Source organism: Sander lucioperca, chromosome 22, assembly GCF_008315115.2.
Source record: "Sander lucioperca isolate FBNREF2018 chromosome 22, SLUC_FBN_1.2, whole genome shotgun sequence".
Taxonomy (NCBI): Eukaryota; Metazoa; Chordata; class Actinopteri; order Perciformes; family Percidae; genus Sander; species Sander lucioperca.
The window spans coordinates 949,722-974,017 of record NC_050194.1 but is presented as its reverse complement, the minus strand read 5'-3'; the positions used below and the strand labels follow the sequence as shown (position 1 = coordinate 974,017).

Sequence of the window (24,296 nt, the reverse complement as noted above, 5' to 3'; positions counted from 1 at the left end):
AATTTTTGTATGTCTACTGTGACACCATAAAGAGAGTGGGACCACATCATTGTGATCAAATCTTGACGAAATCTTCCATCATTTCATTTCACATAAACTTGGCTTTGTAGTCACTTATCTTCATGAACTACATCCACCAGGCTGCAGTAAATGCAGTAACTGTGTATGCTGGTAGGGAGTGATGGTCCAGATTTGACTAAATAATATTAAACATTGGCAGCACACCATTACTTTCCTATATGTTTACAGTACTATAATTAGTTTTTGTTACATTTTATTTTCAAATATAATTCACTGTTTGACTGATGTAGCACTGATATGACATTACAATAATCATACCCATCCTCAGTCAAACATTTGTACAAAATCAGTAATCATTTCATTTTTTTTGAATAGCCAACATTATAAAGGTTCTTTATTGACCCGTTAAAAACTAATTTACTTACTTACTTAAAAAGCATGCCAATCACTGGTGTGCAGTCAGTCCAGGTGCATACATAGTGACTGTGTTTCTATGTGTAGGAACAAAGGTTATTAGCAGGTCTAACTTAGCATGTATATGTCTTTTAATCTGCAAATCATCAAATCAGTGTCTGCTTAACAGGAAGGTGAATGTGTTTTATTTTTTTTTTAGATGTATCACGTTATTAGTAAGCCCTATCCATCCATCCATGCACAGGAGTCTTTCAAACATTTGAAAGTTTAAGGTGAAGAAGAGGAGCCTGGGTTGGTGGATTTAAATGCCACTACAAGCACAGTCAAAATTATTTTTTATAAGATATCAAAGTTGTGAGTGCATGTTTAAGCCTATTACTTTGATTCTTTACTGGTGTAGGAGCTTTGGAGCTTCTCAAATGACATATTTCTCCTCTTTTCTTTTTATTCTTTTTAGGGGTGGGTTTGTATAATTGAAGGGTTTTAGCTGTATAGTAGCAGTAGCCTAGTCTATGGTCTAAAATAGACTACTTAAATGGAATTAGATCAACGTGAGGACTACCCGTGCGTTCATGGACATCGGAAAAACGTTTTTCCGAGTGAAAACGTCATCATTCACGTCCCTTCCTGTCGGAATCAGAGGTGGGAAACTCGGGCCAGATTTTGCTAACCGATTTTCCCATTTGGTGACGCGTTGTTGACAACTGACGTTTGATGTAGGCGATTTTGGTTCACTGAACATATTTCAATGACAATAAACTGTTTATTGTGGACAAATGCCTCTGCTGAGAAACATACACAGACATAACATGTTTCAAATTATTCATAAATAGGCCTATGTATAAAAAAACAACACATTATCCGTGTCCTTTCCTGTTCGTTGTCCTGCAGATAACACAAACACCTGACGATGTGCTGTTTGTATGCTCGCATAAGAAAACAGCAGCAAATTATTGTAGCCTCCATGTCTTCACCAGGTTTTCACACACCTGATGCTCTAGGCTACGCCCAACATTTGGTGGCAGTCATGCAACAAGTTGTTATGCCAAACGCCAATATAACAGAAGAAGAAGAACACGCATTCTCGACCATCCTTTTTTTTTTTTTTTTTTTAATTTTATTGACAAAAAGCACCAACATACAAAACTCTCGTTGGGGAAAAGGATATACATGCGTATATACAATATAAATGTTGTCAATGTACAAGAAAGAATTACCGGGTCAAAAGAAACTTAAAATATACAAGTCAAAAGCAAAAAGGCTAGAAAAAATAAAATTAACATTTGGAGCGGTACACAAGGAGAGATTAATCAAAACAGTAGTTTCCTAGATATGTCACTACACATTTTCCTTGCAATCTTAGTAGATTTGATCTTTTTCAGTGAGGAAAAAAATAATTTAAAGTCATTTATAAACCAAAGGAAGGAAGGTTTAGAACATCTCCATTTACTGCAATGAATATGATATTTACCCATTAGAATAATCATATTGACTAGATCTGATATTGATGAATCTATATTTCATCAATATCAATATCAATATTATTATTTTAAATTGTTTTCTGGTTGGGTTTTTCATTCTCCAATAATCTATTAGATTGGCCTTTGTGATCAATTCAAGTATTGTTTCATCAAGTGTGTGGCAATGTCTCTTTGATGGTAAGCGGCCTATACAAAGATCAGGGGCTAGGTTGAAATCTCCTCCAATTATTACTCTATCTGTTGAAAAAAGCATTTTCCATTCCTCTAAGTACTTACTTAAGGATGAGAAGAGATTTTTGTTCTGTGCTCGCTTGTTATAACCATACACACATAATAAGATGTAGTTTATACCGTTCATTTCTGTCGCAACCATTAACCAATAACCGGTAGAGTCACTTTTATGGTCAATAATTTCCCCAGGAAATCTATTTAATAAAATCATAACTCCTGCGGAGTGTGACGTTCCATGACTGAAAAAGATGGAGTCTCCCCATTGCAATTTCCAAAATTTTGTGTCAGCCTCAGCTGAGTGAGTTTCTTGTAAAAAAACACAATTAGCCTTTTGCTCCTTACAGAAAAGAAAGATAGCCTTACGTTTTACATTATCTTTCATCCCCCTAGTATTTAAAGAAATAAAGGACAACATTTAGGTAATAAGTATATAATCTATAAACAATGCACAAAAGAGTGTAACGATGCGCAGGAATGAGTAATTAGTCCTAAATCTATATGTTTTGTGTAGCTAGCCCTCTAAAAACTATAAAGGGGGAAAGGGAAACCTACAAACCGAACAGCTATTGTAACATAGTTCTACTTAAATATAAAATCAATTTCACCTACTTTGTTATGCTGTTCTTAATTTTGGCATAACAAGAGATATTAAGAGGTGACCAGTTGCAATACCATATATGAACAGGTAAACAAGGTAAACATTCACATTCATTCATATACTGGCGCGCAAAAAAATTTGGAGTCAACAACGTAACATTAACCATGCTCCAATCATAACATCAGGTTATTTAACCTCGAATGTTCAGTGATGCATTAACAAACAGAGTGCGGGTAGTGTTAATACTTACATATCGGAGCGATTATGTCAAACAAACGAAAAGATTAAAGTTTCACTGAAAAAAGTGATTGTAAGCTGAATTTCTGACAGCCATTCAAATGGTAACAAAATAAGTGTTCAGTTTGGGTCCATTCCCGACCATCCTAACCATGTGAACACTGGTAGTCGGAAAAACAACGTAATCACGGGGGCGGTCCCTGTTATTCCGAGGTGGCATGAACGCGCCATACATCCCAGTGTCCGATCCGTTCTGCACATGCGCAAAATGTTAGCGCATGCGCGGTTGTACGAGAATTTACGACACTGCACGATCTGTTCCACGCTTCCGGTCGACAGCCAAGCTAACGTTAGTTTAGCTAACAGCTAATTCGGCTAACTGCTAGCTGAGACAGCATGTAATAACTTTAAAAGACCCTCAAAATAAAACTTGAAAATAAACGTTGACATATATAACAAACACCTAACATATATAACAGCTGTTACGTCAGTTCTACTTTACTTGTGCTCATTTAAAATACAATCACTCAATACTTGTCTTTATTGTTATTACTGTGAAGTCTTAATTTAGCTGTAGCCTGCTTTTCCCATTACGTTTGAGTTAACGTTATTTTAGACTGAATCTAGCTGTCAGCTAGCGGTTAGCCGAATTAGCTGTTAGCTAAACTAACGTTAGCTTCCCGGTGGAGGCTAGCCATAGGCTAGCGTGGAACAGATCGTGCAGGTCGTTTGGATACGTAAAACAGTATTATCTTGCGCATGTGCAGAACGGATCGTGTACCGACACCCAGTTCTACGCTACGCCGGTGCCTACGTAATACAATTTCACTGACGTTATTACTTTGCGACCGGGAGTTTATGCGACGCATACAGCAATGGCGAGCGGTAAAAAGAGTGTCCTGCTTTCCTCTTTGGCAGACTATGGAGACGATTCAGAGCCTGACTCCGACTCCGAACCAGAAGAGAAGGGTAACTGATACCAAATGTAACAGGTTCTATGGTTCTAGCTAGCTATGTATAAAGGCTAAAAAACGCTGTCTATTGCTGTGCGAATCTTACCCCGGATTTCATGTGGCAGCTAACGTTAGCTTGTAGCTAACTTAACCACAGCTAGTTTACAGACAATGTCTAATTTATTCAAGACGTGTTTTTAAAGAAAAGAAACATGAACCTACAAAGTTCAGTCATATACAGTTATTTCAGCAGGGTCTAGTTGGTTTTGTTTTGGTCTTGTTGATTTCCCTGACACTTAATAACGTTAACGTTAGATAAAAAACGAGACGTTCTTAACATGAGAGGTAACGTTAACGTTATTTTGTTTTGCTTTAAAGTAGTTACTGGTATGTATTAATGTTAGGTTTATTAATAAATCCTAATGACTTTGGACGTGTGTGTGTGTGTGTGTGTGTGTGTGTGTGTGTGTGTGTGTGTGTGTGTGTGTGTGTGTGTGTGTGTGTATGTGTGTGTGTGTGTGCGCGCGCGTGTGATGGTGAACGTTATGGCTTTGTGATGTCTTCCTGTATCCATGATGCACTGCCACTGGGATTGGCAATTAATGCTGAACCAAGACATTCTTCTTATTTCAAGACCAGCTGCCAGTGATGGTGTGAAGTGTGTGTGTGTATACACACACACACACACACACACACACACACACACACACACACACACACAACTGAATTATGCATGTATGTGCAAGTGTTTAGTACCAGTATATGTATGTGCAAGTGAAGTATTCATTTCTAGCCTATGTGGCTTCTCATAACCCTGTGCCTCTGTGTCTCATCCTATCTATCACTAGGGGGGCGTGGAGCTGGTCTTGTGTACAGCTATGGAGAGGATGACCTGAACCGAACTGAGGGTCCCAATGACAAGGTGTCTGGAGATGAAGGCAGCAGAGATAGCAACTCGGTCAGTCTTTGAGTTAAAACATTTTTTTTTAAATGTGTTTCTTGCTGCTAGAAAACATGACATCCCGTAGGCTTATTTCTATTAAATAGTTAGGTTTCATTGACGTTTGGTTGAATGTTTTAAGTGACACAAAAAGCAGAGCACTGGGTGTGGTTTGGGTGTGTGAATTTTTTTTGTTGCTTTTTGACATATTTATGATCTAATGTGATCACTGAACTGAACTCTGGGGGGAATGAGGAAGCTGTAAGGACTGCACCAACGCTTGTTGTGGCTGTAGCTGCGTCATATTCGAGATTAGACGTGTCTTATCATCAAATAGCATCAGTACATGTTTGTACTAGTATAGGGTGACGGGGATCTTGTCACCTTACCTCCTTTTAAGGAGAGAGCTGGCCTGTGTTGTGGGCTTGATCCCATAAAAGAACAGTTCCCACCCAGACCATATGGAGGGGGCCAAGATGGTCTTAATTGTAAGTCTGCTATTACATATAACCATGTAACCATATACCACCATTGAGATCTTGTATTCATCCATCCAATCAAATAGTTTAATTTGTCTTTCATGAATAAAACCTCTAATGTACAAAAAGCGTTATGTCATTTAAAATCAGTGTCACCTCTTAAATAAAAATATGAATACAATTGTACAAAACAACAACAAAACAAATGCTCATAATAATGCTCCTACAGCATGTGGCTAAAAAAGAAGATTGCTCCTTCCACAGAAAATGCAGTTATATTTTGAGATTTTCTGTGAACATGCTCTTGCCTGCAGCTGCAACCACGTCTGGAAAATATAGTGTGGTTAATCAGTGTGCTCAAAATAATACCAATGTAACTCGTAATCAGACAGACCTGGGGGCTGTTTCACAAAAGCAGAATTAATAAATCCAGGATAACTGATAAAGCGAGGCTTGACCTAGTCTAATCTATGCAGCCTGGCTTGGTTGCGTTTCACGACGGCCAAGCCAGGCTGTGGAGGAGCGACTAGGTCGAGCCAGGCTGAAGTCATTCGGATAGATGCACGTTCACGGCTTTCCTTAACAGAACGCTAGGTCGATAACAGATTTACTGATGCTAAAATGGAGAATATGCATTGTGCATATACTTTACACAGAGTGAGTAGCAGCATCTAATGGAAGTTGATGAAGTGAAACACATTATTTGTAAGAAACATGGCTGCTGTGATGAAACAGCAACAATCGCGGACCGACTGAATGTGTAAGTAGCCTAAAAATAGACATTATGTAACCACGACTCTGAACTGTAACCGTCCTAATTATAACATTCAAGGAGTTAGGCTACTAATCATTTGCACACATTAACAGTTGTATATTTTGGATTATAGCTGTTTTATTATAGCGACTTTGCTTCTTCCCAAAAATGCTTTGCTACCTCGTATATATGGACATAGAAAAGAAAGACGCTGAAAAATTGGACTCCAAAATCTAGAAACTATGAAGATAATTAAGTCATAAACTCAACGCACACTGTAAACATGACTGTAACACAGAGTATTCATCAGTTATTTCCCCCCAGCAAAATATAAGGTCAAAAACCATTGAGGTGTCCTCTCCCTGTTGTTACGTGAATGTACAGTAATCTACACTACATAGTTACTGGTCCAGTGAACTAAGACTATAATTTGGGAGGATTGTACATCCATTGGTTTTTATAATTGTACAATCCTCTCAAATTATAGTCCAAGTTTACTGGAGAGAACACAAACTGTGTGCTAAAAATGGCAAATAAAAAGCACATGGAAGGGTAATATACACAATCCTTCATTGTTAAACCACAATTTCAGCTATTAAAGATATTGTTTATGATCCAAATGTGAACAAAAGGATTGCCTAACTAGAGTTCTAATTAGTTTTATTTTATGTAATAATTCCATTAATAAGTCAGTTGCTCCACAGAAAATGAAACCGCAAGTATTTTGACAGTCAATTACTTATTTATGTCTGATTTAAACCCCAACCATTCATTGGTTACAGCTTCTTAAATGTGAGGCTTTTCTGTGTTTTTATATCATTGTAAAGTGATCTTGAATTTCGGATTGTTCGTCAGATAAAATAACACATTTGATGATGTCACTTTTAAATACTGTAAAATCAGCATTGTTACAGTGTCAGACCGTTGTGATGTTCAAAAGCTTTAATTAAAGGAGTACTGCAGCGGCTTAGTATTGCAATTTTATGAAGTGACCACAAGACCCAGATCTAAGCAGCAGAGGCCAAGATATCCTGACCTTTAAGCGTGACTTATGCTTCTGCGTAAAATCTACGCCGTGGCTACGTACGTAGGTACGTAGAGACACGGACCTATGACGTAGCCTGACGTGCACCTCTCGAAAAATTTAACTACACGTCGCGGTGACGCTCGGCGGTAGCTTGGTAGCATTGCATTTCCCCCGACTCATTTCCTGGTACTCCTCCATAAACAACAAGAAATCAAGAAGAGGGTTAACTTTTGAGGGTGACACTTTGTTTCTCCCACTATGACTCTAGAGTCACTACCAGCTCCGAAGCTAATCGCCTCACTCTGTCACTCTACCACACACTCCCCACACACAGATGTCGGCCCTGCTAAGAGATCGACTGCGTTGAGCCTCCACACCACCGTAAATCAAGCTTTAGTATGGGTCAATACTCCTAAATGCCCACTTCTGTCAGACCCCTCCTGCTGTAGGCTAAGCAAGCTTTCTGCTAAAAAGTTGAAGTCTCAAGTCAAAACCAAGAAAACCCTAATGACATCGTCAATGTTATTTTCAGACTTAAGAAACCTCCCTCCAGAGCCACAGAAGAAATTATACAACTGACCCTCCTATGTAAAACTGGTGGGCTGGCCTTTTAAATTACTTAGAACAGTCCAAATAGATATTTGTGGCTTTTGTGAAAGGGCATCAACCACGTTTCACAAAATGTTTGGAACTAGTTTCTTTATCAAAGACTTTGTAGTACTGGAACTAGTATAAAACAGTCCTAGCTGGGTGCTTTTTGTCATCCAGTCTCTACTGCTGTTAACCTTCTGCGTTTTTGTTTTTATAGGAAATGGAGGAATCTGACGAGGGGAGGGACACAGATGATGTTGAGGTATTTAAACACCCACACGTGGTGTGGGATGGATTGTTATTTCATTTGTTTTGTGACCTAAAGGGATGGGATTGTTAAATGCCAAAAAGCTATGAAGTAGCATGTTCACTAGATGGTGCTATGGGTTTATGTATGTCAGATGAATGCTCAAATATCAAATGAGGCACTTCATGTAGGTAAGACTAGTGACTTATACAACAGTGTTGTTTTTTCCGAGCACACTGCTTGGACTTGCACACCGTACTAGCCCCACCCTCTGTGTGTGTATGTGTTGTAAAGCCATGTGAGCTGGACGGCCTGCCAGCTTCCTGCTGCGCTGTTTGGTACAGGTCAGTGAGGTGAGAGTGAGTCACAAACCTAACAAGCAGGAACAATACGAAGTCAGATGATGTCTACTCTGTCTGAGCATTTGTTTTACAGCCTGTCTTTGATTGCTCATAATCAGATCAATTGTTGTTTTATGAGATTTTTTGTCTCTTCGATACGCCATGTCACGAAGCACAGAGTACAGCGCTGGCAACGCAAAGATTTTGTGATATCGTAACTGTAGTCTCGCTTTTCCAGACCTTCCTCCACAGTGCTGCAAAGGAGGGTCTGGCTAGTCCACACAGCATTCCGGGATGCGAGAAAAACGTGCTCTGGTTTATTGGCGTTTCTTTAAACCAATCATAATCGTCATGGGCGGCGCTAAGCTAACAAAGCCCCGGTGCCGCTGCAAAATAGCCTCGGTAAGGAACTTGTTTTGGTGGAACGTGTGTACGTTCAAAATTTGTTTTAGTCGTGCAACAGAAATCTCAGATTGGACAGATAGTCTAGCTAGCTGTCTGGATTTACCCTGCAGAGATCTGAGGAGCAGTTAACCATAGTCCTCATTAATCCACCGGAGTTTAAAATGCCAACACAAAGACAGCGGAAGGTTCTAGACATCCGGCCGAAAGGGTGAAATCCGGTGGATTTTCCAGCGGCAACGGAGCAATCCCGGAAGTGGAACGTCGTGGATATCATCGTAACATCGTAACTGTAACACTATGCGTCATGATGTGATTTCCCAATAGTACATGAATCGACATGTGGAGCATGTTTCATTAGACCCATGAAAGAGAACTTTTTGTTTTTAGGGAATTAGTGGAAACAATGTTGTAAACTTTGGAAAAATTATATTCAATATTTTAGGGCTGCAATTGATGACTCTTTTCATTATCAATTAATCTGCTGATTATTTTCGAGATTAATCGAATAGAATATCTTTATTGTCACAAATAGCAATAAAAACGACTCGTTACAATGTCCATCCAAGTTTCTCAAACTTTCTCTTTAAATGTCTTGTTGTGTCAGTCCAAAACACAAATATATTTAGTTTAATATAACGTAAAAACAGAGAAAAGCATGACATCTCCATATTTCAGAGGCTGAAAACAGCAGTTTCTGCCATTTTTGCATGAAAAATTATTTGAACGATTAATCGATAATATTACGCAATTATTTTTCTGTCGATTGACATATCGTTGCAGCGTTACAATACTATTATGTTGTCTAGATTTTTACACGTGTGATGTATTGTAGCCTGTGTAGCAGCAGAAGATGGTGATAATGTTTAGCCTTGTGTTGACTGTTTTGGTTCACATGTGTTAGTTGACACAATGTTATCTTATCTATTGACTGTGAATGGCAGTTGGTCTTTTGTCGATAAGAAGGTCACCACACAATACCTGGGCCTTATTTAACCAGGGCAATAGAATTCTCAGGAAATCTTTGAAACATTGCTATGGCCCTTTGCCCGGTTACTTTGTTTTTGTCGAGCTTTGTTGCACATATATTACAAACCCATATATATATATATATATATATGCGCTTAATAGTGTGGCAGCAGGGCATCATAGTGAGTAGGGAGGTTTTCCTTTTTAAGCTGAGTATCAGAGGTCCTGTTTCCAAATTGCCAAGTATCTGGCTGTCTGTCCACAACTTTGGTCCAGACGGAAATATTTTAACAGCTATTGGTTGGATTGGTATGATATGTATAGTGTACAGACATTCACGGTCCGTAGGGGATCAATTCTGATGACTTTGGTGATGGATGGATTGCTGTGAAATCTGATACAGATTTCTAAGAATAACTTTGGTGATCTCTTTACTTTTCTTGGTTTATGACCAAATGACTGCAAAACTGACATCAGCCTTATCTTAACTTTGGTTTTAGTGCTAAACTATAATGGCGAACCTGGTAAATAGTACACCTGCTAAACATCGGGATGTTAAGCATTGTCACTGTACGCATGTTAGCATGATGATGTTAGCATTTAACTCAAAGGTGTAGAATCTTAGTCTCGTTTAAGCAAGACAGGTGTTTTTACTGGATAAAAAGCATGACCTACTGAGCTACCATTTATTTATTTTTCTAAAGGAAAAGGCACAAGGTCCCTCCTGTCTTCATATAGGACCCATCAGCTAAGACCTGATGGTCTTATAGTTGAGTAATTAGAAAATAAACAGTAAGTTGTTCAAAGGGGTACTTGGCAAATTTGTATTGGACTTTCATAAAGGTGGGGGATTCATAAGAGACAGATAAAATTTTTTTTTTTTTTAAAGGTTACAATTGAAGCCACAGAGGCTGCCATATCCTGACTGTTAGTCCGTAGTGTGAGTCAAGCTAAAACTTTCCAGATCCTATGTTTCCCATGATGCAACTGGACAGCATCTTTTATTAGACCATCCCTGCCTACTAAATGCCCATGTCTTTCAAACCCCACACCTCCAGTTTGTGATGCAGGCTTTGTGTTATGACATCATCAGGGTTATTTTGTCAGACTATACTGTAGAAATCTCCCTCCAGAGTCACAGAAAACATTATACAGCTGTTTTAAACGGCTAAACTTAGCGTAATGTGTAAATATATTAGGGGTATTGATTAGACTACATGGTGATTTTGGAGGCTGTAGTTTGTGATTGTACTACACTTCTTATTCAAAAAATAGGAACGTGCTAAGAAAATGATCTTTTGTAACTTTCTGTGTGTGCTTGGTAGAGTATATCAATGTGGCTCTGTTATTTATATAAGACAGATGGCTAGATGATGCCTACAGTATATACAGAGCCTGAAATGGAAAGTAGTTTGGCGCTAACAATAGATTATAACCTTGATTTTAAGTTGTTAACGTCAGTATACTATCTTTTGTCAGTGAAAATATGACTGAAAGCTTCTTGTTGGTGACACGGTTTCTCTCCAGGCTAAGATTCTGATGAAATAGTTTTGAACAATTAGGCATTCAGAAGATCAGCTAAATATTATCTTCTTGTTTCCACATAATTGTTCTCACTGCCATCATCCACAAACAAATTCAGGTAACCCTGCTCTTAAAACCTGTGTTGTTGATGCATTTAACAGAATTATTCCTGGCATTGTTGGGTTTTTGGTAAAGGCTTGGACTTATACTATGCTGCTAAACTTAAATTCTTTATTCAGAAAAATCTTGGACGGCACTGAATCATACCAGCTCCAGTGCTGCAGGTTTTCATAGCTTAACGTGACCTCTGACCTTCCTGTGAAGGGTGGCCAAATGGGAAAGGCACTTCAGATGTGGATCAGTGAACTGAAGAGTATTTTGTTGGCTCTGTCTCAAACAGCAGGTGCCTTATATACTTTTGTATTTCTGCCAGCAGGCTCTGCTGTGCTTTCATGTTTTTCTGTCCACCCTGCCCCGCCCCTCCCTCATCCTTGTCCTCGTAATTTGGCCAACTTCAGGACAATCCTTTGATGTTCCTGTGCAGTTGCTAGGTGACGACATGATGCCTGTGAATAACAGCCCTGTTCCTTTGTGCTGAACCTGTGTTATGCCCACAGAGCTGGCACAACAGGCAGCATATTTCAGAGGCTGTACAGTACTCCTCCTCCTCCTGCCGAGCTCAGGCTTTCACTGGGAACTGCCAGGATTTACTACTCTGGTTTCTATTACTTCTTAGGAACTATTCTCCTCTCAGCTTCTATTCCGTGCAGTCTGTTGCATTAGCATGTGTCATTTCTGGATTTCAGGTACAAATGGAATGAGCGTTTGTTTCCAGCTCCACATCTTTTACTCACCAAACCGCTTATAATCCACTGTAATTAACTATATCCAAGCTGGGGACATGGTTTGATAATATCTACCACTGGTGGTGTCAATGTTTCCCTTCGCCACAAGGGGTGATGATTACATTCTCCTGTCCAAATGAGACCTAAATAGTACATGTATCTCTTTGTTTCTCTCTCTTTATTATTAATATTATTATTATTATTATTATTATTATTATTATTATTATTTATTTATTTTTTTCATTTTTTTTTTACAGATCTCAGAAGTAGAAAAAAGGGACCCCAATGAGCTAGTTGGTGAGTACACATACACAAATACAGAGTACACATACACACCAACTCTTAATGGATGAGGCTGCCGCTTTTTGTCGATAAATCCCATGAAAAGACCAAAATTAACAATGAATTGATCCTAGTAATAAGTATTGTGTGTGTATCCAAAGCCTGATAGATCTTATTCCTCTGTGCCATAGAGCTCCATTGTTGTCCACAAACACATTAATGAGCCACACTGGCTGACATGGTCCTTCATTAAAATAAACATGGGCACCGGCTGTCACTGACGGCACCAAATGTATATTACAGGGTATCTGCAGGTCTTGGAAAAAAGGCCTTAGAAGTCAAGAACATTACATAACAAGTATTAATATTGACTCTTGCCTGCCATAGGCAGTAATGTTAGTTATATAATCTTTTTGTATCGGATTATGGGCTGTCAGAAGGTGTTACACACCAGTTACCTAAAAGTTTTTTTGACAGTGGATTCTGCAGTCCTTCTTTTTTTTTTTTTTTTTTTTTTTTTTTTTAATGACGTTTCAGTCAGCAAACACTGTCACTTCTCAGCTCATCGTCTCATAATGAGCAACTGTCAATTTTAGCCATTTTTTAATTGGTTAATAAATACATCCATTTTTACTGCTTATCTGGGAGCAGGTCACATTCATTTCATTAATTATAGCATCGAGAATTCTTACTTCTGCTGGAAAGTACTGAAAACTGTGATATAATAATGAATAATTCTAAGCCACATTGTCCCTACCGATTTTCCATCCTACTTTAAAATTTTGACCAATATGACCATGAAATGGGTATTCATTTGAATTCTATATGGTATTAAAAAGGTTTTAAAAAGTCTTACATTTATCTTGGGGAACCCTGCAGAAATACTGTATTAATCTGCATAAAATAACCCTAATAAATGCACTCTTTACTCTTGTTTTAGGCAAGTTCTTTTGGACTATTTTCTGTTTTAGGAAATTACAGGGCCTTTCGTCATTGATGACAATAAGAACCTTATAGAAAAACACCCGCTTCTTGATGTGTATGTATGTATATTAAAACAAATATAAAGTAGGATACAGCGTAAGAATCAGACTGTTAGGTTTTATTGTGTCAGTTGGGTGTTGGTGCAGTAAATCTATGAATCACTAACTAGAACAAGCTGAGGTATAAAAGCCTCTTTGTCCATTGACTGACAGATGTGCTATGACCCAGGGTGCTGGCAGTAGCTGGTGAGTAATGGCTGACCTGTACAGGTGTGGAAGTGAGCATCAGCGATCAGACAGGATATGAGTGATACAGGGAGCGGCTTCTCACACACCAGTCTGATAAACCCCAATAACCATAAGCTTTTGGCACACTGCTGTTTTTACAAGCCCGTAGCTAGATGCACATGATGGCACAGATTATACAATGCAGCACTACTCCTCATCCATCATTTGACTGAAAAAAATAACCTCATAAAACAATATATGCGTGTGTGTTGCAATGGGGGTGTAGATCTGATAATAATATATAATATAACTGCTAAATGATGCTCATAGAGAAATCATTTCATTTTGAAAGGAATGTCTAATTGAATCCAAGTACGAGTTGATTTATGCAGCTGATTTGAACTCACTCAAAGTGAAACTCTCATGCCTTTTTGCATCCCTGCATGCTGCTGTTGTGTTCTAAAAGTGTACTTAAGTACACAAGCCTTCTTTTGGACTCCCTCCAACGCGCTCCATGGGAGAGCCAGCAGTAGCTGAGTGGACTTGGTGGCTTCTGCCCACGGATTTACTCCTTTCATCATCACCACTTCCTCTTCTGGTTTGTTGCAGCCATAAAAAGAAGTTGCATAGGAAAGGGAAATGCACTAGAGCAATTTTTAGTTTTCAAAACAGCCGGCTTTAGTGTATTATAGTGGCAGTGTGACTCATAGCCTGGGCCTGGACACTTGGCATTACTGCAACAGAGCTCGGCTCCTCTGTTTCGTCTGTCAGTAAATGTCACAGTGGCTCTGGCAAAAGGCCTCCCGTCAGCAGGCTGAAGACGGCTCTTTGTCTGTTCACTCAAGAGCCAGACATTGTCCATCTTTCCAAACAGACCCTAAGGGCACAGATTGTGACTTTCTATCTGTTTTTTCGGGACGACAGATGGTAATTTTGTCACCGAATATAATCCTTTCTCTGTCTGTTTATTACACTGTGTCTCCATGTCCTTCCTGACAGTACTGCTGTTATATGAGAATATTCATCTCACACTGAACTGAATTATAAACGGAGATTATTTATTACACACGCTGTGATTTATTCACACTTCCTTTTCTACTGTGGAGGGCTACAGAGTTTATTTTGGTGTTTATATTAGAGTTTGTCCAACAAGGCTACACAACTATCAACTAAATCTGCCATTGTACAGAGTAGATTAGCAGGCTTCCACAATGCTAAACCCCTGTTGCAGCTACAATGTGTAATTGTCTGTGACAGTATGTGTGTGTGTCTGTGAGAGAGTTAAATGAAATGCCAAGCCACCACATAATGCCTATGACTCATCAGACTTGCCTTGTCAGGTTTTTTATTGTTGGAGGCTACAGTATACATGTTCTGTGATTTCAAATGTAAAATGTTCAGAGTAGATAAATAGATAGATTCAACTTTTTTGTCATTGCACAAGTAAGGACAACCAGTACAATGAAATGCAGTTTGACATCTAACCAGTAGTGCAGTCATTAAAAGTGTTTTTTCTTTATAGCAGTGCTTAAAAAAACAGACAGACATAAAACACCGAATGAGTGGTTACATGCATGGAACCATTTGTCATCATGTAACTGTATACCTGCGTACTTTTACTGTCAAAAAATGTGTGTGAACCTGCATACATACATGCCATTACTTATGTGTCTAGCCAACAAAGACAACGCTCTGCCCCTTGTTTGCCCCGGCGAGGGAGGTAAACCATATCGACGATGAAGCAGATGGAGGGGGGTGGGGTACCACTCCTCCTCTGTACTTTCCAGGCATAAGTGAGATCAGGGTGGCAAGTCAGTATCCACACGTGTATCTGTGGTCCCATCAGATAAGCAAACCAAGGAAAAACAGCAAAGATATTGAAGGGAGGGACTGCTGGAAAAGGTTTGTCAGTATACGACAGGATCCCGTCTACAGACAAACGCTTCAAAGTTCACCTCTGACACAGTCCCACGGGCAGGGATGGCTTCACTGTGGACCAGCGATATTTATGTCAACAGACATATTGTAGCCAGCATAAAGAGACGGCATGCACTAGAGCTACTGAACCTGTTCTTGGACCGAAGTGTTGGACCAAACGGTCAACATTTTCAGCATGCAGTGGCAGTAGATCAGTGGCCAAGCATCAACTGTTAAAAAAAAGACAGTCAGCGGGTAGAGCTGGGTATCTTTTGAAATGTTGCAATACTTTATCAATACCCTACTTATGTTTGCTACCAAATCCTTTTGTTACGTTACAAAATAAGCCACATTTCTCAATTAGCCATACAAGAGGTCTAAATTTGGATTTTGATCAGGACATAAGCGGGATTACAAATTTGTCCAGACATTTGATCACCGCCTTCTAGCTGATTAGCTTTTTACAGAATTATCATATCTGCGTATGTATAAGTAACGAGGAATTTCAGTACAGAAATGCCGAAGATATGTTTGAGCTAATTTAGAAACTGTCGCCACTACGTAGTTTGTCCACCAGAAACACTGTCAAGTTTTATTTTTAGCAATGCTATCTCAGCAACGATTGGATTTGAATGAAATTTTGTACAAAATTCATGATCGAATACCTGCAGAACTAATGACATTCCAAAAGTTAGGATGCTAACATGTTAAGCTAAGATGTTTATTTTGGTAACATTACCTTCTAAACATCAGCATTGTCATTGTGAACATGTTGACATGCCCCTGAGTAAATTGTCCTGCTCAGTACGTGTTGTGGTCACACTTCCTTTAACAAATTGAAGGTCTCCTTATTAAACTGTTTTTGTGTATGTAAAGTAGTATAACAACTTGCCTAATATATCACATTTCTTATTATTGATGTCACTATTCTGCCTTAAAAATGTTATTGTTTTAGCAAAACATTACAAACACAAAAATCTCCTGATCACATCACAGATTTTGATTAAACTTCCCAGTGTAAGAGTACGTGACTGTGAAGTTTTCCTCTTGCGTTTTGTAAGATAAAGTGTTCAGCCAGGCCAAGCTAAAAGACAGCACTTCAGGAAACGATCTTCTCATGTCCCGTCAAGTTTCTACTTGTCGACTTGTCTGCGTAGAATATCGGCAGGGACAAACTCCTGCATTTTACACGTGTACACGTGAGCGTACACAGCACACAGCTTGCAGTACTTATTCAGAGCGGGATTGACAGCGCCGAATGACTGTAAGACTGTTTGTCTTCATTGGGATGTAGAGTGACACTGAAGAATGCCTGGCCTGCAGTCAGAGAAAGCAGAGGGAGAGAAGGGTCGGGTCCAAAGGGAGGGTAGAGGAGCCTCCCTTCTCCTTACAAGCCCCAACAACATCCACTCCCTTCCCGGGAAGTGCACTCCTCATACCACGCTGCCCTATAAAACCACTGGCATACACTTAGGAATATGATGAACAACAGGATGCTTAGGAATTCACCAGCGATGTTTGCTTATCACACAGTGAATCTTTGTTTGTGCTCCAGTGCATATTCCCTATCCCACCTTTCTTCTTATCTGTTTATTCAAACAGTAAAACAGATTTACTTCTCCTGTTTCACTATGTTTGTATAACAATGGTTTCTTAGTTAATCCTTATTCAGCATGTAGAGACATGCAAGACAGGGCAGAGAGGTAAAGCCGCCAAAGTGAAAACATGTAAGTGCTCATGTTTATGTCGCTGTCTTCTTGCCAGCTCTCTTCTCAGAGAAGGTGAGGAACATGTCACCTGATGAGATCAGGATCCCCCCCGAGCCCCCGGGATGCTGCTCGATCCATCTACAGGTAGATGCACCTCCACTGTTATATGATTATTAAGCCACATAATTTTCACTGCAAAGCTTTTCTTGTTGCACACACACACACACATTTGTTTAAACACAATAATACTCTGCTGCAATTGTCTCGTGCAAGCAGTTTTTATATCACCACTAAGGCCACAGTTACTTCTGCTAATCAGAGCAGAGGGTGTGTGGATAAAGCTGGGGTTGTGGGTTTTCTGAGAGCTTTGATAGAATAGTCCTGGTGCCTGGTGTGTTTTAACATGTCTGTATGCTCGTTTTGTGTGCTGGAGAAACACTTTCCAGGTAGTAAATGTATCCTCCTAAAAGTTGAAGACTTGTCACTGGCCCCTAAAGGAAGATGTTGGTTTCATAAGCAGACACGCAGTCTGCACTCTTCCCTTTGGCATACAGTATGTAAAAGGTTTAGAATTAGGAATTCAAGAGTTCAAGTTTAGATTGTTTAAGAGGATAAATGCGACCTTATCCAGAGACTAGTCATCTTGGTGTTGATGCAGTGAAAATAACCTGTTCTCCACGCCAAGTGAGTAGTTTCCCTCGTTCCCTCTGGGGTTAGAAATAAATTCTGGTGGCTACATAAATCCTGAGACTCACCCCTGTAATTAAACCAGCACACAGTGTCATCTTCTATCTATTTTGTATCACCACACCAGCACTGCTGTCTTTCTGCCAAGCTGCATTCGCGTGCATTTGGTGCGTCTGACTGCAATATGGTTTGTGTTCTTTGAGGAGCTGAGGCAGGTCAGGACACACAGCTGACTTAGTAAGTGTACAGCTCAGCAGTATCCCTGCTGGGCTGACACTCCCGCACCTATTAGATGAACACCTTATGATTCACCTTCACCAGAACAGCCTGGATATCCCTGCCCTAGGGTCACGGAGGAACAGAAACACATGTATGCTTAGAATACGTTTGGTACAGACAATTTTCTGGAACATATCCCCTTTATGAACAGTTTCGAAAATGCCTTTTGCGAGGCCCAAACTTGAGGTCAACATCCCATTGACAGCCACAACCTGTGAGCTCAGGCCTTCAGTGAGCCTTCAGTGAGCCTTAACTTTGCCCGGCGCAAAACGACACCATTGGCCGTTTGTTCAAATGCCTAAAACGGCCTTTACGTTTACCTGACACAGACCTTAAGTTACTGTTTGTTTTATGACTCTTGTCTGTCAGAAGCAAATGGATAAGTAACGTGCCATCGTAACAGCACAGAAAAACCTCACAGGAAGGAGGTACAGATAGATGGTTGAGTCCACAAGTGTGTGACGTTGAAATGGGTTACCTGTGTTCAAGCAGGCAATGAAGAAGAAGACTGCTAGCAACCAAATGAAGATGAAAACAAACTATTGAAAAAACAAATTGGCTTTGCAAATGCTTTAATAGGAAGGACATGCAAGTTTGTTAGACTTCAAGGATGTACACAATGCATTTTGATAAGAAACACCTAATGTAAACATAACTTTTGTTTGTTTTTAATAACTCCACAGGGTGTTTTTAACCAAGTAGTTTTTGTGCCGACACCTAACCAAATCTCAGTTATATACAGTATCTTCAGACTTCCAGGCTTTTTTTTTAATTTCATTTAGGTGAGAAAGGGGAGAGAGAGGGGGAAGACATGCAGGAAATCGTCACAGGTCGGACTCGAACCCTGGACCTCTGCATCGAGGCATAAACCTCCAAGTATATGTGCGCCCGCTCCACCCACTGTTCCGACCCGGCCATGACTTCCAGGCTTTTTGTAGCTGGATAAATCATTTGTTGCGTCTAAATATGAATGTGGATAACGTTAGTGATAGTGAGATGCTTGCTACAGTTACATTTCTAGTGATGAATCGGCAAAAATGTTTTATTTCTCTGATTCACAGCTTTGTTCTAACGCCGCTCGCTCTCTTCAGTCACTGTCTAGCTCGCTCGACCGTAGTGCTTTCGGGCGCACGTAGAGCTTCCGTCTATCTGCCATTTTGACCAGTTAACAGTAACAGAAATAAAATGGATTATGGATAGTTTTATTTCTATAGTTTGTAGCCGATTTTACACGATGACATCCCTTATGTTCTAAAACCAGTCTATGCGACTTGAACATCTGAGTCACAGCCACACCATCAGCTGGTTTGAGTCGAGCTGAGATGGGCGAATCTTTGGTCTAACCTGGGCTTAATAGCTTCTCATTTTAGCAGCATTCCCTTCTTCCATCTTGTTCCATGTTAGCCCTCATTTATACACCTGCCAGCTCCTTGTGGCTCAGTTAAACCTGGTTGTCAAATATTTCCCAAAGGTGTCAGAAACTCCATACACAACAGCTCCGTTCACACTGACCCTTTCTTCGAGCAGAGCTGATCATATATACAGTAGATTTTGCTTATTTGATGACATTGACAGCGTGTCCTGCCAGATGTGGAGGAGGCAGACAATCTTGTTACACTGATCATGATGACCTGCTCACGTCCTTCATTGATTTGTTTGTTTTGTAACAGGAAAAGATCCACAAGCTGTACGAGAGGAAGCTCCATGGAGATTTTGACACAAACAGCCACATCCAGAAAAAGAAAGAGTTTAGAAACCCAAGGTATGCAGGTCACACGCCCAAACCGAGAAACATCACACATGGAGTGCCATTTACTCATGATGCCAGATACACTCTTTGGTGTAAACACTTAACAAGCATATTCTTTTTCTCTGCCTACAAAAAGAAGAACGACAAATGTTTCCAAGTGTCTTATTAGCTTTTTCTTTCTTTTCTTTTTTTTTAGCATTTACGAGAAGCTAATTCAGTTCTGCAGTATAGATGAACTGGGAACTAACTATCCAAAAGATATGTTTGATCCTCATGGCTGGTCAGAGGACTCTTACTATGAAGCTCTAGGTAAGCTACTTCTTCTTTACAGCTCTGTATGATTGGAACTCAACAAAACACTCATGTATGTGTCTTATCCTTCCAGCCAAAGCCCAGAAAGTGGAGATGGACAAACTGGAGAAAGCCAAGAAGGAGAGGACCAAGGTGAGTCGAACAACAACAAAAAGGGTTGTCAGTTCTCTTCTCTGTCTGCGTCAGGGGCAAGTCTCCACCAGCTGCAGGTAATTTCTACTTCACGATCCTTCATTAGACACATGCAGAAGTTGGCATTGCCAAGTTTAACTCTCATGACTGCAGCTCAGGCCCAGCCCAGTGCGGCTTTACAGCTGAGCTCTGCCCATACGTGTTTTTCACTGTTTTTCCCATCTTCAGTAGAAGTGCACCTGAGTGTGTCTTTCTTTGCCAGCTATTTTTGCTTTAGCAAGTTATGCTGAATAATCATTCAGAGGTGCTAAAGGCTGCTGTGATCAGCAGCAGCTGCACCGAAGCTAGAAACTGGGCTTGAACAAACGTGTACACTACAGGAGCTGCTTTATTGTTCTCTACTGTGAAATGTCAGTGGAATGCAGGCGACAGCAGAGTTAACATAACAGGAGTAAGAGTTTGATGCGAGAATGAAACGAAACCGAGGGAATGAGTAATTTTCTTCTCTCACTCAAATACGGTCACTGTTGATGTGCCCTTGAGGAGGGCACTTGACGCCTTCCGTGATAAGCAGCAGCAGATTGTGGTTGCTGGTTAAAAACAGTTACACGTCAAACAGCACCAGGAATGAAATCGGCGTTTTAATGTTCTGTTTGTTTCACAGATTGAGTTTGTCACAGGGACTAAGAAGGGCACCAACCCCTCCAGCACAGCATCCTCCACCAGCAGCAACACCACCACCACCACAGCCACAGGTAAACACCTCACGATCAATGTTATTTATAGTATCAAATCATAACAAGAGTTATCTCAACACTTGACAGATAGAGTAGGTCTAGACCACACTATAATTTACAAGGATCCAACAATTCCAGTAATTTCCCCAAGAGCAAGCATTTGGCGCAGCAGTGGCGAGGAAAAACTTCCTTTTAGGCAGAAACCTCAACTGGTGAGGAAAAACTTTCTTTTAGGCAGAAACCTCAGACAGACCAGAGGAACAGTGGCAATTATAGTAACAATAAAGATAATGGAACTATGACTAGAAATAATAGTTGTAGCAGTTCAGGGTAGAGCCGGGTCCTGCGGGTCAGAGGACTCTCACGCAAATCTCGCGGGAACAGGCGGCTAAAAAAAACACTGCGGGATACTGACAGTATATACTGACAGTATATATATCTATTAGCAGACACCAGCAGCGTGTCTGAGCCTCCCAGGATGGGGGAGCTCCGAGGCTCTGTCCACCGTCCGCCCACTCCCTCGTCCTCTGCTCCTTCCTCCCTGTCTCACAGCAGCTAGCACCTGCCTTCTTTCCCTGCATCTTCTCCCTATTAGCCTATAAAATGATGTGTTTTCTCATGCGGGATGGGAGACAACACAAAATCAATGCAACTCTATTATTGTGTGGGCATACATTTTCAGAGTTTTGCAGGTGTGGGCTGGAGTGGACATACACATTGCGGGAGCGGGCGGGAATGTAACACAAGTTGCGGGTGCGGGCGGTAATAATAAGCTCCCCTGGAGATAAGTTAGTAACAAGCATTACTGGGACATGAATGCACACAGATGAAAAGAGAGAGGAGAGAGGAGCTCAATGTGTCAAAGGAAGTCCCCCCGGCAGTCTAGACTTATAACAGCATAACTAAGAGCTGTTTCAAGGCAAACCTGAGGCAGCTCTATAAGGGTTGGTAGATGAATCTGACGACTATAAAGAGAACCAGAGAAGGGAATGGGTGCCGTGTCTGTAGCAATACACTCTCCCCCGCCGGTCTGGGCGAACGCTGCAACTTGATCATGCTCCTTACAGAAATGCACCTTGCTGCACCTTGCCCGATACCACGACATATGTCCAGGCAATTGTGTTCCTAAGTTGGAACCTACAAAACACTTCCAACACAACACAAATCTGAAATAATTGTTGTCACATTAATGCTAAGGCCACAGCAGCACAAGACTAAATAAACAGAAAGAGATTAAATTGGCATTGTGTTCCTTCTTGAGCGTAATGCAATATATTTGTCATTTACTTATCATCCTTATCCACAAAGAAATGAAATTATCATAATCAGTTTCATAAACTATGAAACACTGTGAAGGATGTGAACAAATAGGAATTACATTTCTCAGGTACTGTTTTTATTTCTTATAATCTTATTATCTCTTCTGTTAAATAAGTATGACATTGATGAGAACGGTTGTTAGGAGGATCTATGCTTGTGAAAAGCAAGACAAGTTTCCTATGAGCTCATAATCATTAGGATTCAAGGATTTATTAATGTTATTATGCAATACAGGATTGCACAATGAAATGTTGTAGTCCCCATAAAATGCAAAAACAAATATTAAAACATATTAGAATATAAACAATAAAATATAACAAACTGTATTAAAGTAGCACTAAAGGAAGAATATAAATATACGGTCGCAGCTTGTAAACACTGCTTCATAGCGCTACTAGTGGTCCAAACTGCAAGGGGCACCTTTATCTCAAGTAATATCATGCCTTTCCTTAGCATAGTGTCGTGCAGCCCTTCCTGTGCAGTTGGTGATTTAAATCCTGAGCTCACATCAGTGTTTACTCTCCTCAGCAGAGGCCCAGAAGAGGAAAAGCAAGTGGGACTCTGCAATCCCTGTGACCCTGGCCCAGCCCACCCTCATCACTACCAGCGCCACCCTGCCTGCTGTCGTCTCCGTGACAACTACCGCCAGCGGCACCAAGACCACTGTCATCTCTGCAGTGGGCACCATCCTAAAGAAGTCAAAGCAGTGATTTGTTTGGTGTTTGTCTAGAAGAGTGTGTGATCGAAGCAATGACTGACATGAAGCTGGAAGACCTGTGTTTCCTGTGCTCATTATAGATGTGGAAAGAAGCAATGAGAGGACAATGAACTGATGGACACTCAGTGTACTTTTTTTTTTTTTTTTTAAGAACCAACCTACAAATACCCTTTTGCTACATACGGACTAATCTAAGGCTTCACTGAGTTTTATCTCTGGGATTGTATTGGCACTATTGCATCCTAAAGCCAAATTCAGTTTGTTGAAAATACTCATAGACCCTCTAAAAATCAGAAAGTATGTCTGTCATTCATTTTTATTTATATGTTGGCAATAGTTGTTAGTTTAAAACAGTTGAAGAAAACCAGAGCATGACAATGTTTGTATAAGGAAAGGGTCCCAAACAGACCTGGTAGAAATATCTGAAAAAGTGTTTCTATCACACAAATGTGTGTTTTCGATCCAATGTTTTGGTGCAGTATTTTCATTCCCTCTTGCAGTTATGTGTTATAGCTCGACACGTGCATCATTTTTTTTTCTCCAGCATTTTTTTTTCTTTCATCATTGGAATATTGACCTACGGTAAGGTTTTTTTTTACACTTGTACATATGTATTGATGATAAGGTGAATAAATGGATCAGATGTTGCCTTTTCTGTTCAATTATTGTCTGTTTTTGTCATTTCCACAAACTATTTATGATCACCACACTAAAGTCACTTCATACTGAAAGTAAAGCCTTCTGTGCATGGAACCAGAAACAGGCATCCAGTTTAACCTTTCTTTTTCTAGCCCACACACAGACACGCACACACACACACACACACACACACACACACACACACGGACAGAGTGTTTGTCTCTTCTTTCAAGGAATCCAGGTGGAATTTTCAATTATGCTCTTCCTCACCTCAGTCTCCACATCTGACTTCCATAAGGGGGTGCTTTAAGAGTTTGTAGTACTTCTGACGCACCATTCAGGGTACAAGTTGATAGTGTGAGTAGGCCAAAGTTCCCCATCGAGTTATTAAAAAAAAAATAGAGCCCTTCCCACTTGTTTACTGTTACATGCTGCAAATATTTATAACCTTTCACACCGCAAGATAGTGACTGTGGGTGCAGTCTTTTAGCTAAACACCAAAATATGCAAAGACAACTTTCCTGTGTTCTAATTGTATTTATCTAAACC

The 24,296-nt window shown here is 40.1% G+C and overlaps 1 protein-coding gene across 5 annotated transcripts; it reads left to right on the top strand.

Moving 5' to 3' along the window:
* The first annotated feature begins 3,774 nt into the window (after positions 1-3,774).
* Positions 3,775-23,770, top strand: LOC116044092 (SAP30 binding protein). Of its 5 annotated transcripts, none has more exons than XM_031291125.2 (10): positions 3,775-3,951; positions 4,784-4,893; positions 7,944-7,988; positions 12,312-12,351; positions 17,229-17,317; positions 19,810-19,901; positions 20,086-20,198; positions 20,275-20,333; positions 20,998-21,088; positions 22,922-23,770. In XM_031291125.2, the coding sequence occupies exons 1-10, from the start codon at positions 3,858-3,860 to the stop codon at positions 23,098-23,100; spliced, it is 912 nt and encodes a 303-aa protein (XP_031146985.1). In that variant the 5' UTR covers positions 3,775-3,857; the 3' UTR covers positions 23,101-23,770. The 5 variants fall into 5 exon arrangements, with proteins under 5 accessions (XP_031146985.1, XP_031146988.1, XP_031146987.1 ...); XM_031291128.2 differs by having other exon boundaries at positions 20,275-20,410; XM_031291127.2 differs by having other exon boundaries at positions 20,275-20,410; positions 22,919-23,770.
* Positions 23,771-24,296: the final 526 nt, after the last annotated feature.

What these genes read in the sequence shown, in the direction of transcription:
- LOC116044092 (XM_031291124.2), top strand. Translation starts at nt 3,858, where the DNA reads ATGGCGAGCGGTAAAAAGAGTGTCCTGCTTTCCTCTTTGGCAGACTAT. An exon ending in GCAGCAGAGATAGCAACTCG is followed by an intron (nt 4,894 to 7,943) that starts GTCAGTCTTTGA and finishes TTGTTTTTATAG; the next exon opens with GAAATGGAGGAATCTGACGA. An exon ending in CCAAGAAGGAGAGGACCAAG is followed by an intron (nt 20,334 to 20,997) that starts GTGAGTCGAACA and finishes TTTGTTTCACAG; the next exon opens with ATTGAGTTTGTCACAGGGAC.